Here is a 14,018-nt window from a genome sequence, read left to right as displayed (position 1 = left end):
CTGAAGAATCCAGAGGGAAAGAGGTTTACATGTTATATATTGTCTATTATCACTAGCTACCAGAGTCTAGCCTAGGTAGCTAGTAGCTTACTAACTAGTAAGCTAGCTAACTAACTTGCCCACTAAATTCAAGCAGTCATTGTGGTTGTTGTTTCTGAGATTGCTAGCTAATTTGATAACTGTTAGGTCTATGAAGGTGTTTGAAGTAACACTAATTTTATATGACAATCTTCAAGGTAGAGCTTCCAACCCAGACTGTTCAAAATGGCCGCCATGTGACTAAGGTAAATTGTGAGCTGTGGCACGAAAAGTGTTTTGAGTGTTTTGAGTTTCTGTAGTCTCAGTGGTGGGATTTCTACTTCCCTCCAAAAGGTTTAGAGTTGTGCAATGTTGACTGTCTGAGGGAATGGAACAGAGGAAATGCAGATTGGGCATTATCCAATAAAAAATGGGAACTGAGGAGAGAAGAACCTAAATGCAGCAGTTTGTTCCCAGTTACAGCCATCATAGTTGCAAATATGCAATAATGAAAAATATAGCTTATAAATGTTTGTCACATCACATTATATTCCAGTATGTAACTTTACACTGGAATCAAAAATTTCAACAATACAGCTTTATTAAAGCTTCTGCAATTTTCCAGTGATTTGATTTGCAGATCTTGCATTGATTTGCTCATTTGCACAGAATCCACACAAAACATGAAATATTAATGTACTACTATCCATCTACTCTAAAACATTTAAGTGAAAATAAAGATACAATTCTTGATTTACATCATGAGATATATACATTATTACATAGACATCTCACATTTCACTCAGCTGTCAGCACATTTTAAATGGCTGATCTCATACAAATTGTCTATACTTCTCATTTGGCTTACATGTCATTCTGAAGTCTTCATCACCATTGGCAGTGTAGGCTGACTGCTACATATAGACGTCTACGAAGCTTACATCAAACCACTCAGTAGTCTAACTCAAAAGGAAATAAAAATAGTAAACTGTGCCAAGCAACAACATCGTCTTTCACACTGTCAAATATAAAACATCGTTCATCTGATCCATAACAGATCCAGACACACTTCCCTGCTCAGTTCAGTTGTACTGCTACTAAATCACACTGAACACTGTTTGCTAATTAATTGGACTGGAGGGGAACAATCACATGTTGCCATCAACTGGCAGATATGGCAGTGTCACAAGAAATACAGCTATGACTAAAGCACAGAGGGAAAACAATATGATCATTCTTTCAGACGTAGGGCCTAAAAAGCCTTTTCCATGGTCGATTTAGCGTGTTTAAACCAAGGAAAAGCGCGTGCACTCTTTAGATGTATAAGGGGATTTTAAATAAGGTGATGTCCATCAGAGTATAAAATATATGTTACTTTGTCTGTACAACATTAGAATAGGAACACCTCACGTAGATGCGGTGTCTTGAATCCAGTGGTTTTAACTGTTGGGTTGCTTCCTTTCCTTTCCTTCCATACGCATTGAAAAAAAATCTGGTACGGAAGTGAACCTGCTGACAAAAGTGAATGAAAATACCACAAAAACATGCCATTTAAAAAAAAAAGCAACAATAAACATTGTGTACAGTACATAAGAACATTGTCAGAAGAATGAACAAACAAACATGTATTCTCCTCCGTATGTACAGTAACCGATTATTTCTGGTTAATCAAATTCACAGGAGAGATTCCCTAAATGCACAACAGAACATATAATAAACAGTTGGGGAGTGAATAAGTAGCTTTGGATAAAATATTATGGTACAGCTTTGGATACACGCGTCATTTGATGACATGTTTCTGCCTTTCATGTCAGAGGTCGACGCTAGACATGGCAATTTCTAGTCATGGTCTGCGAAGAAGCAAGTCACATGCCCGCTTCAGCTGCCTGTCTGTCTGGCAAACAGACCCAGGCAGCAAAAAATAGCTTTGAAGGCAACTCCAACTCTCAGCAACTATCCAGGCGTAGAACAGGCTGTGCCGCTTCACCAAGGGAGCAGAGCTGATCCCGGATTCTTGACGATTCTTGATACTTTATCGATTGATTAAGGGAGCGTTAGGCTCTCAACAAAACTGGTAGTTGTTGGTCTTCATCAGAGGCTGCTCCTCTTCCTCGTAGTCACAAGACTGGTCACAGGGGCCGTCGCTGCACTTGGGCTCGTCACACGCTTCGCCCTCCGTGACCTGCTGCTGCACATTCTGGTACATTAGCTGTGGAGAGGGAGCATTAGGATGGTGAAACTCCTGCCAGGAGAACAATGGCTCTGCTTCAGGTTAATGTTATGGTTGGACAAGTGACAGCGTCCTGGATAATCTCCTAACTTCATGTCAGACTGATGATGTAAACAATCTGTATACTTACTAGCTATCTAAGTTAACATGACTTCATTTCTAGCATCATTACCTGAAGCTCAACCTTCAATATTTGTCTAATATAGATGATTTTTTTTGCTGCCAGTCATTGGTGTCACTTGTGGATAACTCCTTTGGAACAACACTCAAATAGGATTTATCTAGAAATAAAATCCAGTTGCATAATGGGTTTTGTAAGGACAGATGTTTTTTCAAGACAGCACAGCTGAATCTTATTATTGTCTATTTGGGGGAAATTAAATGAAAAACCATGGGGCTTCTCAAGACATCTTGGCTCAAGCATCATATGTCATGTTCCTTGTTAGTACCCAGATCGTTTTGGTCTTGAGCATTGTAACTAAAACCTGCTCCACTCCACTCACCTGTTCCTGGTCAGGACGGTCCCCTAGTAGTCTCTCTATCATCTGACTGATCTTGCTGAAGGTTGGGCGCTCCGTAGGCTCCAGATTCCAGCACAGCTTCATGATCATGTACCTGAAACAAAAGTGAATCATACTTTAGTGTCTGGAGTATGGATAGCAGACAGATCATGCATTTTGAGGAAATCCAAAACATTTATAAATATGTAAATTTCACTGCTGTTTCGGATGTGTACAATTGAGACTATGCTGTAGATCTTCACATGAAACTGCCCAAAACTTCTCCTGTAAAAACGAGAGACTGTATTAAGCCAGATTTGACAAATAAGGAGAGGCTTATGGAGGTGGTGACGCAGTTTAATAAGAGACCCCTTCATAAGAACGTCTATCCCTCCAGTCCTATCTGGCTGCCGTGAAATAGCAGTTACATGGGCCGCAGCTTTGAGATCATGTGGCTAACAGGCAGAACTGAGGCCTGACTCACTACTGCACAACAGAACAACAGATGATTAGGCCCTGACTCAGATTCAGTCCCCTCCGTTTCCACAGCACAGTTATTCCGGGTGGTGTGACAGCCATGGCAAATCAGCACACACAGATGTAAGGGGCCTCGGAGATACTGGGGAAAACACTCTTTATTTTCTCATTTTGGTGGTGGGGTATTCAATTTCGGGGTGTTAAAGCTCAGGGAAAACACAAAATCACAGAAATCAGAAATGATGAAAGTACTTCATCATGTTTGGATGTTATTTCAGATGTTAAGTGTTGCTATGAAAAAAGGGATCTTGCTAAAAGTTATATAAGGGCTTTGCATGTATGGAAAATAAGCAACAGTGATCCATCTTAATATGAATCAGGCTTTGACTTGGAACTTACACCTCAGGAGGGGCAAAGTCTGGTCGGGACATCTGGTAGCCACACTTCACCATCTTGTAGAACCTGGAGTCCACAGCCGTGCTGGGGTAAGGGCTCTTGCCTGGTAGAAAAGAAGATCATTTTAACAAGCAAATGATGGAAACATCAACGTCTAAACAGAGAACTCGGAATGGAAGTGAGGATTTAAATGTTAGCGGTTGTATGGACTACTTCTGACCTAGAGAGAAGATCTCCCAAAGGAGGATGCCGTAGGACCAGACGTCACTCTGGACGGTGTACACACAGTCAAAGATACTCTCCGGAGCCATCCACTTCACCGGCAGACGTGCCTTCACATGTGGACAAAAAGTCTTTTTAACCAAGTGTTCACACAGCGTTGGCTCCAGTCTACTCCAACGAGCTTCTTCTCAGAACAGTGTAGTTTATTATACTACATTTTGACATATTATCGTCATCAGCGCTTGCTTACATTGCCCTTCACCACGTAGTTGGAGTCGTTCATGATGTCACGCGCCAGACCAAAGTCACAGATCTTGGCCACTCGGCTGTCGGTCAGAAGCACGTTCCTAGCTGCCACGTCTCTGTGAATACACTGAGCACAGACACACAGCATGTCTCCACTTGTTCACTCTCACACACAAAGAAGGCAATGTGCCCATCAGATGTAGTCTGTCTAAAAATAGCACAAAGAGTTATGAACAAAAACAATGTGAAGCTATAAAGATAAGTCAATAGGAGGAATGTAACAGGAAATGCCCCTCCATCCCGTCATATATTGCTTTACATAACCATCTGCCTTTTTAATGCAACTTTGCTTGCTTTTATCTGAAACCCAGTGGTGTGTTTGTCTTCTGGGGCATAGTCTTATAGCCTTATGGTATGGACACTACAGCAATTTAACACACCTGTGCTTCCCATGTTTAGATGTTTGTACATTTAGACCCTCTCATCGGTAAAATCACTCACGTTTTTGGCTGCCAAGAAGTCAAGGCCCTCAGCCACCTGATAGGAAAACCTCAGCAGGTCGTCAATGTCCAGCGGCCAATCACCTCTCTCCTCACACACAGAGTCTAGGCATGAAGGCAGACAGGCACAACACTCATTTAGCAATACACAGGGTTGGATGTAGCAAGAAATAAGGATTCCGGTAAGTTACCATGGGACTTTCACACCTATTTACTGAGTAAGAATTTTACCTGGAGATGATTTGATTGGCTGCTGGCTAGGTCTCATCTCCAAGTAGCTGCTGCCTGAGGATACACTAGAAATCCCACTGTCACTGTTGATGATGGAGAGAAAGAGAGAGACAGAGAAACAGAACAGTGAGTAAAAGCTCTTCACAAAACTGCAGAGTTGCTGTGGTTAGACTCTCCATGAGTTTTGCCCGCTGTACCTCCGAATGAACTGCTTCTGATTGCAGATGTTCTTGTAATTGCCGGACTCCTCCATGATCTCTGGAATGTCCATGACAAAGTTGAGGAACGTCTCTGCCTTCTGGCGCAGGAAGTTCAGCAGGTCGCCATGGCTACAGTACTCTGTGATCACCAGCACTGGTCCTGGTGAAGGAACAGTCAGTATTAGGACACAGTATTAGGAAAACACAAATGTTTGACAAGATAATACACAGCAAAAATAAATGTTTAAGCAGAATGTTGCCTTGCCTCCATAAGTGCAGGCTCCGAGCAGGTTGACGATGTTCTTGTGGTGTCCCAGGTGGCTCAGGATCTTCAGTTCAGACATCAGAGCCTCCCTCTCATCTGAATGGGCACTGGCTGCAGTGACAGACAACCCAGACTGTAAGCAAGAACCTGCCTGCTATTTGAGTTTGTGAACCAAATGTGTTATGATTTCACTAGGTGCCTGATTTGATTTGATTTGATTTATTAAACAATTAACAGAAACCAGAGCATGGGAAAATCTGAAATTGTGAAGGATAACACAATAAAGCTAGTAAGCTTATGTCCATTGTGGGCCTTGATGGAAAGGGGTTAATGGAATTATAGGATGGAATCTATAATTTAAAAAAAAGGCGATACATACAGCCCAACACATTCTAGAAAAGAAATTTACAACCGACAATAACACTAAATGTGTGGTTCCAACCATGACACAAAACATTGACCAAAAGAGATTGCCCTACGCTATTACTGCACCGTCTTTTTTACCACAGTTTTAAATCAAACCACTCCATCAATTTCTTTAATGGCTTTGGGTTATTTGTTCCAAAGAAAAGCAGCAGAATATAAAAAAAGTTGTCTTGCCAGTAAGAGATTTATATTTGTGAGGGACACACACACACCCTGAAAACATTTTCAAATGCCTAAATCAGACAGCTTTTTCACTGGAACATTCCTGGTTTTGCCAGTCACTCCAACTTTCTCATGTAAACTAAGTTCTCTTATATAGGAGGTAGTTACATCTGCTGACCTTTTAACATTTTCACAGCCACACGCATCACGTTGTCGTCTTTTCCCAGACCATAGGCTGTGGCTTCCACGACCTTTCCGAAAGCTCCTGCACCCAGGATCTTCCCTGGAGAGACAGCCACATAAATATGAGAAATTATCATCAATATAAATTAAAACCAGTCTGTTCGGCTATATTAGCTACAATCTATTTTCACAGTGCATGCTTTCTTTAATGCTCTGAAATGGTAAGTAATTCAAAATGTTACACTGAGAGCATTTTAGTGACTATTTGAGAAAATGTGCCACAAACCTAGCTTGAGCTTGTCCCGTGGGAACTCCCACTTCTCATTGTAAGGTAGCTGAGTGGGGTCAATGAAGGTGTAGTTGTTCCCATCTCTTGCCTCAATGATCTTCCAACGGATTTCATACCTTGGTTTCTGAAAATGAAAGAAGGAGAAAATAACAGAAAATCAAAACAACATAAAAACACTAACTCATTTCCCACGGGAATCTGTGGAATAGTTCAGAACTGAGTCTAAAATGCTACTACACTTGTACTGTACAGTAAGTATGCAGGTAGCCCTACCTGCTTGTATTTGTAGAACAGAAAGACCAATAGCACGAGGAGGATGGCCAGAATGCCTGCTGCTCCAGTCAAGGTGGAGGTGAAGAGCTTATCTGACCAATCAGAGAAAGACAAAAATAGTTGGTCCTAGGCCAGTGATACTTAGTCTGACTCATATGGACTGTAAAACATGAATTACTTTCAGAGCATGTCTTACAATCTAATGTTCTCTAATGTCCCTAGGTAGTCTTTTTATGCTGTTTGCATTTACAGTGTTTTCGCTCATCTGAAAACAAAGGAGCAACTGATCCATAAAAACACAGTTGTACAATCCATAGATTAGTTCTGCTCGTGAGCATCATACATTTTTATAACAAGATAAACAAATAAATAGAGCAACTGTATGTGACCTCCTACTGAAAATAAATTTATCATCAGATTAGCCAATGCTCACCAGAAACCTCCATGGCAAAAGTGTCGCTGCTGACCCCGACTAGGTTGAAGGCCACACACTCCACCGTCATCCTGCGGCTGGACGGCCCCACCGTGAGAACGCTCTCCACCTCCACCGCCCCGTACTCCTCCCTCTGGACCTCCACTGTAGGAGCCTGCAGAGGGATGGGCATCTGCATGCCCTGCCCCGTCTTGTTCTCATTGCACCTGCCCCATTGAGACACATTCATAGCATGGTGGTGTAGTGGTTAGAGAAACTGTTCCGTAACCAAAACATCACAGGTGCAATCCCTGCAGCAGCCAGTGTGTCCATCAACAGCCATGTGTCCTGTCTTTGAGCAGGACACTGAACCTTACATTGTCACTCATTGTTGCTCTGGATTAGAGTGTCAGCTAAATTATTACAATTTATAATGTAATACACACAGTTTATGACATGACTGTGTCTCTAAGGCCTAGCCTATGCAGGGATACTTACGTGGGTCGTATTCCAAAACACTGGTACCAGATGATTCTGGGGGCAGGATAGCCAAATGAGGTGCAAGTGAGAGTGGTAATGTTTTCCCATCTCACCACGGCAACAGGTCTCTCTGCCGATGAAGAGATAATGAAGTGAAACCACTTATCCAAATAGCGAGAAAAAACAAGATACTGTTGTGATTTGTGTTTACTACGTCACTTACGATACATTTGGACTTGGAATGTGATGGATGCATTGGCCATGTTGCTCCTGGCATGGAAGGTGTACTGGCCTTGCTCCTGGGCATTCATTCTCTTTAGCAGTAGAGTAGCATGGTATCTACAGGGCAAAAAAACACAAAACATAAAGGGTCTTTAACCAGACAAAAAGAGGAATGTCTACAAAGGCTGTGGTGACTAATCCTGCGGTTTGAATTCAGACAGTTCCTATGCATCATCGCGAAGTACGCCACTCAATTAAAAAGAGAAGACCCCTCTTCCCTATAACAGTAGTTTCATGACCTGAGGGAATCTATTGACCTTGGTGTTCTGTGTCAGATTGAACCAGAATGCAGTGCCAGCATATTTCAAATCCGGTGTAGCTTCCTCGTCTTGTAGTACACTTGATTGTTTTTGTTAGTTTTCTAACTGTACTGCGGACACCTCCAAACAACAAGATATAAGCATGCATGATATACAGGGTGTAAAAGAGGCCATTGAAACGCTTGTCCTCTCAAATTTCTCCACTTCAATACAGTATCTTTCTCTTGAGACCATTTTTGCCTGTACTATCCTCCAGTTGTTGCACCTGTTGTTGTATCTGATGAACTTGTGCTCCTGTGTGGAGGTGTTGGGCGACGTTGGCGTGTCCCAGCCATGGCCTGTAATGTGGGGGTACGCTTCCACAAGCACGGTGAGCTCCAGATCCTCTCCCTCATTCACCTCCACAGAGAGACCCTGGTGGGCCAGCTTAGGGGACAGCTGGGGCAGCAGTCTAATGTAGGGCTTGTCTATTCAGAAAGATAAGGAGACGTATCAGTTTATTATAATTTATGAATGGTTAATAAATGTTCCAAGCTTTTTAATCATAGAATTATAGTTCATTTCAAGTTTCAAGGGATGTCTGAGTTTGTTTAGGCGTATCCTGGCTTTGTGTTGGTGAGTGAGTGTGACCGGTGCTGTGCTTACCTACAACCAGCAGGTATGTAGTTGAGCTGTTTTCCCCTGCTTCGTTTGTGCCGATGCAGGAAATGTTCCCCGTGTCCGTGAGGTCCACAGCAGGGACGGTCAGGATGCTCTCTATGTCTAGGCGGTTTTCCCCGCTGGACCGAACCTCCTCCTCAACCGTTGACTTCTGATGGTGGAGAGAGAAAGCAACAGCCAAGGTTAAAATGTTGGTTTTTGCCATCATCACAAGCAGTCCCAGAATTTCTCGCACTGACCATTTTGGTGGTGTATTTCCAGGTGACATTGTAGTTGAAGTTGGGATTGTGCGTGGTGCAGCGGATCTTGAGTTCCTCCCCAACAATACGGACATATTCGTCTTTCTCCAAGAAGACATACGGTGGGAAACGCAGCCCTAGACCAGGGAGAGGGAACAGGGAATCATACATGAGTGTTAAGCCATGCACCTTTGACAGAACTCCAAACAAACATATGCACATTTTCAGCTTAGTATCCAAGGTGGCTCTCACTCTGAATGACATTGATGGAAAAGGCCTTGGAGATCCGCTCCACCCCATTGACCCTGGCTGTGCAGACATAGTCGGCATTGAAACTGGGGTGGAGGCTATGGATGAGAACGCCCCTGTGCGGGTAAGCGGTGAAGTTCATCCCCGGGGGCAAGGTGGTGCCGTTGTCCATGCGAAGCCCCAGGTCCGTGGCTGCTGGGTCAGTCAGCAGGCAGGGCAGCAGGTAGTCCTCGCCCTCCTTCCTCACCACTCGCAGGGACGTGCTGCTGGTCCAGAACACACGGCTGGGATCTGGTGAAGAAATGGATGGAGAGATGGATGTGTTAGAGCATGATTTACTCATAGGAAATATGATAACCAAAAGCTAAAGAAATAGACGAACATGGTTATCTAATATGGTGTTAGATATAGCCATTTGAAGAGATGCATCCAATCACTCCTGTTATACTCTGTGTAGAACAGTGATTCTCAACCTTTTTCACATCAAGGACCCCTAATTTAGTCCACATTAGAGCCACGGACCCCCATTTGATGATATTTTTTTTCTCGGCCTCAAATCTGAGAATATTTTTATTGCTAGATATGATTTTGTCCAGAATTCCATGATTATCTGTATATAGGTAGAGAGATAACAGAGAAACTATGATCAAAACAGTCATTCTTCTCATTCTCTAATTGTGTTCACTAATTGTAAATGAAATAATGGTGTTTAAAGTTTAATAATTCATCAATTTGCTGGGGACCCCCTGGAACCCCCTCAAGGACCCCTGGTGGTCCCCGGACCCCACGTTGAGAACCACTGGTGTAGAACATATTAGGACTACTCTTTCACTAAAATAGACTAGCAAGGTGAATCCAGGTGAAAGGTATGATTCCTTATCTTCATTCCTTGATGTAGATGAAGGGGAAGACAGATTAAGGAAGGATTTCTAAGGATTTCTAAGCCTTGAGATGACTAAGACGTGGCTTGTGCAAACTCAACATGAGGAAGGTTGTCCTAACATTCTGCACACACCTACACTCCTTTATCCGAGCTCACCTTTTACATACACATGTACTGAGGAGGCCAGTTCTCGTACTCGGTGCGGCCCGGCAGTGTACAAACACTTGTATGTGCCGGTGAATTCCGCAGAGGGACGTTCCACCTTTAAGGTACGGATGTTCCCGTTGGTCTTGGACACGTAGCGTCTGTGTTTGGCTAGCCTCGTCTGCCAGTTGACGGGCCCGTCGCCCTCACACCTCAGAATCAGCGGGGTGCCGGGGGTGACCACCACCTCGGGACCCACCACCACCTTCGAGTTGAACTTGATCACAGGGCGCCTCCATTCCGCTAAGGACGAATTAATGAATTGAGTGATTAATTTTAAGAAATGCGCTACCATCAAACAGGCATAAGAGCGTAAAGAAAGACAGAAAGGTGTGAAGAGAACAAATAAAAGAAAACGGATTGTTTTTTTAGTTAGGGGATATTGCTGCTGTAGTACTTTATGCTGTTGCTCTAGTATTATGGCATTTCGCCGCTGTTGAGTGAAAACGTATGGAAGAGGATTGGGGCCACGTGAAAATTTTATTTAAGTTCGGACTTTATTCTACTCTACTCTTAACTCCATTCATGAGGATTTTCATACTTTAACTTCAGTTGAAGGATCATATGGTACTGTATAGGATAAGAAATTTCTACAACCCTTGGGTTTATGAAGCCATTTGGATTAACTCAAAAATGCTCAACTGTCAAGATAAAAAGAAGGCTTTTTCTTAGTTCCTGAAAAGCTGCCATTTACAAGGTTACAAGTTTCTCACCCAACAGCAGTGATTTGTCAGCTGTTGTCAATTTCTATGTATCACATGACTTAGTTCCCAAGAGTTCTCCCTATATCTTTTTCACCGCATGGTACCTCAACTCGCCTCGACTCGACTTGACTCTACTCGCTTTTGATAGTACCACTTTGGTTTTCCACTGCAGATAGTACCCCCTCAATGTGCCCCACCCCCCACAACGAGTCGAGTTGAGCTGGTACCATGCGGTGGAAAAGCGGCATAATATTCAGTTAATGGTTGGTTAATTACTTTTCCCGAGGAAAGATGGAGACATTCTTTCTCTTATGGTCATTTCATGATAACTAAGGAGAACTGAAAGCCATCTTGGCGACTCCTGGATTCAGAGTTATCTTGGACTCGTAGGACGTGATCTCATGGCCTCAGGAAACAGATTGAAGACTTGGACCTGAATAGCAGCCCTCAATCCCTCTCACTTCTGCTTTTTCTGATCTTACAATCACAGCACTGGGGATGGGAATGGGAAAAACTGTAGCTAAAGCGCCAAACCCCTTACTGTATTTGCTCTGACTTAGGCCTTCTTCTTCTTCAACCCAAAACTGAGAGGAGATACACATTGGAGAATTAAGCATGACACAGAGAGTTAAATTTGTAGGCATTTTATAGGAAAAACTGGCATCAAAAAGGCAGCTGTATGAGGAGTAACACTATGAGAGTAACTGCTATAAAGATATTTTCTCCCTCAGGGATTGATGAAGCACAGTCATGGCGATGGTGTAAGAGGATGACGAACAATGCTGCCTTTGAGATTTCCAAACGACTCAAAGGCATAGATCATGAAAGCTTGTAGAACATCAGGCTGGATAGTTCACTAGATGTACGGTTTGCTTTGAGAAGGACCACTTTAATTTGTTTGGAACTTGTTGTCACTGTAGAGAGATTCAGTGTGTCTTATGTGTTTAACCTTAAGTTCCCCCATTTAGCTTTGTATCTACAAACTGTATCTATGACTGTGAATAGACAGGCTTGTGTTTTTATCTTCTTGTGTTGTGTTGTTAATATCAGTGCTTAGAAAAATGTCGAGAAGCTTGGAAAGTGTGTTTTGAATCTTGAAGCAGAACTGAGATTCCATGTTCAGCATTTTTTTTATCCACCACAGCACACAAAATGACCTGGAGACTTGGAAACTAGCTTTGTCTCAAGCCGATCAGCATTTTACTTACTGAACATCCTGATTAAGCAAAACAGTAAACGTTAACATTTACATTTCCCTAAAGTCACTCTTCAAACATCTAACTGAACTATTCATCAAATCTCAAAATGACCCCATTTTGGATTGCGCCTCATAATGCACCAGAAAGCAAAGCTAATTCTTTCAGCCATAATTAAATCAAATAATAGATGCCTTTATGTTCTCCAATGCAAATGACGTGAAATCACAATTTGATGCCATGCGGGTGATACCCATATAACTGGTGTAACAGAACAGACACACAAAAAAATCACAAGAACGAGCCCAAAAAACAACTCATGATGCCGCAGACAGTTGTCCTGCTTATTAGACAAAATCACAGATTTAGAACAGCACCATTTCTGCTCCATCCCTCTCTGCATACCATGAGTTCATATCATGGAATGTGTCATGATAAAATGAATATCAGTAGAGCATCATGAAGAAAAGAAAACAATTTAGGTTAAAATAAAGTTATTTTTGTGCATTTCAATTGTGGGTTATTACGCAAAATTGTTGGAGAGTAGGATATACTGAAAATTCATCTCACAATTTGAAAACCTTTTTCTCATTTAATGCAATATTGACCAACAAACCCTTCACACATTTAAACACATTTTAAACCCAAATACTGTCAGTCCTTGTATCATGCGCTCTTTCAAATCAATGTGAGAATGAAAAAATATCCCTCATGTTTTGATTTGTCAGAGGGCTACTCTTTCATTTACACTGTTATTACAGATTATTGCTTTGATTTCTGCTGTGATAAAGTGGGATGGTCTCTACAATAGCTGTCCAAAACCACAGTGAAAAGGCAACACATATTTCAAAATCCTCTCATTTCAGTAGAGGATGTTTGACAGGCCTTACCTTGAGCAGCAGAGGCCAGGACCCCCAGCAGCAGAGCAAGGTAGGACTGCATCCTGGATCAACTCCAAATCTGCACTGCGAATGTAGACGGCGTGTGTTTGTGTGTGCTGGAAACACTCTTCTTATGATCTGTGGTTATGGAGACAGAAATGAGAAGAACGCCTCAGAAGTTATGCTATCACTCACACCCCTCGTTTACTTCTCTTTTCCTTCTCCGGCTGGTCAGATCGGCTTTTCCCAGTAGAGATTAATCTGTGCTGAAAAGCGTTTTGTTACAACATGTGAGCATCACAAACTGGAAAAAGTGACTTCTAAGACACTGTGAGGAGGTCTTACACTTTCATACCTTGGAGAATCAGTCAATATATTAATAATTTAATTGACTACACCTCAAAATACCTTTTAATGATGGCATTGTGGAAGCATCATTCAGTTCTATCAAATGCACCAACCTGCAGATATCTTGAGTTTAGAGGTGTGTGACGACCTCCCCGAGTTGGATGTTTCCAGCATCCAGCGCTGACATCGAAGTCCCTTCTTCCCTTTCTGTTCCCCTCTGTCCTTCTCCCTTCTGCTGTTTACAGTCTCTCAGCCACAGAAGTCTCACAGCAAGACATGAAATCTTTGAGACAACAAGTAGAGGGTGGGGTGGAGGGGACCGCGTGGGGAGGAGGGTGGGGATATCACGCTCAGCAAACTAATGAGCCAGTGCCAATTTGCCCCAGAAAGAGGCGATTTTCCCCTATAGCAGCCATGGAGGTGAGACTAATCACCTCGTCATTGGCTGCCGAGCCATAGCTTCCACGCTTCCCAGTGAAAGGGCTCTTAGTAGTCTGACCCCAGGAATTAGAGAAGAGGACGGAGAGATGGAAGCGTGTAGAGAGAGAGAGAGAGGGAAAAGTAGGTTGTAGTGGGATATATGGTTTCACAGATGGATTATG

General features: G+C 42.7%; 1 protein-coding gene across 1 annotated transcript; it reads right to left on the bottom strand.

Moving 5' to 3' along the window:
- Positions 1 to 2,076: 2,076 nt before the first annotated feature.
- LOC139642497 (macrophage colony-stimulating factor 1 receptor 1-like) lies at positions 2,077 to 13,659 on the bottom strand. Its single transcript, XM_071517359.1, has 22 exons — positions 13,530 to 13,659; positions 13,078 to 13,206; positions 10,240 to 10,530; positions 9,204 to 9,491; positions 8,952 to 9,088; positions 8,698 to 8,863; positions 8,318 to 8,519; positions 7,734 to 7,849; positions 7,529 to 7,640; positions 7,052 to 7,257; positions 6,619 to 6,710; positions 6,343 to 6,469; positions 6,052 to 6,156; positions 5,286 to 5,396; positions 5,018 to 5,180; positions 4,821 to 4,903; positions 4,591 to 4,694; positions 4,094 to 4,216; positions 3,842 to 3,953; positions 3,625 to 3,724; positions 2,752 to 2,863; positions 2,077 to 2,227 (listed from the first exon to the last, which is right to left on the bottom strand). The coding sequence occupies exons 2-22, from the start codon at positions 13,127 to 13,129 to the stop codon at positions 2,081 to 2,083; spliced, it is 2,949 nt and encodes a 982-aa protein (XP_071373460.1). The 5' UTR covers positions 13,130 to 13,206; positions 13,530 to 13,659; the 3' UTR covers positions 2,077 to 2,080.
- Positions 13,660 to 14,018: the final 359 nt, after the last annotated feature.

This window comes from Centroberyx affinis, unplaced genomic scaffold (assembly GCF_046629955.1).
Source record: "Centroberyx affinis isolate AG114_WGS23_722 - 3 ecotype Tasmania unplaced genomic scaffold, CSIRO-AGI_Caff_v1 ptg000485l_1, whole genome shotgun sequence".
Taxonomy (NCBI): Eukaryota; Metazoa; Chordata; class Actinopteri; order Beryciformes; family Berycidae; genus Centroberyx; species Centroberyx affinis.
Note: the sequence above shows the minus strand (reverse complement) of the source record. Positions and strands in the feature narration are given on the sequence as shown.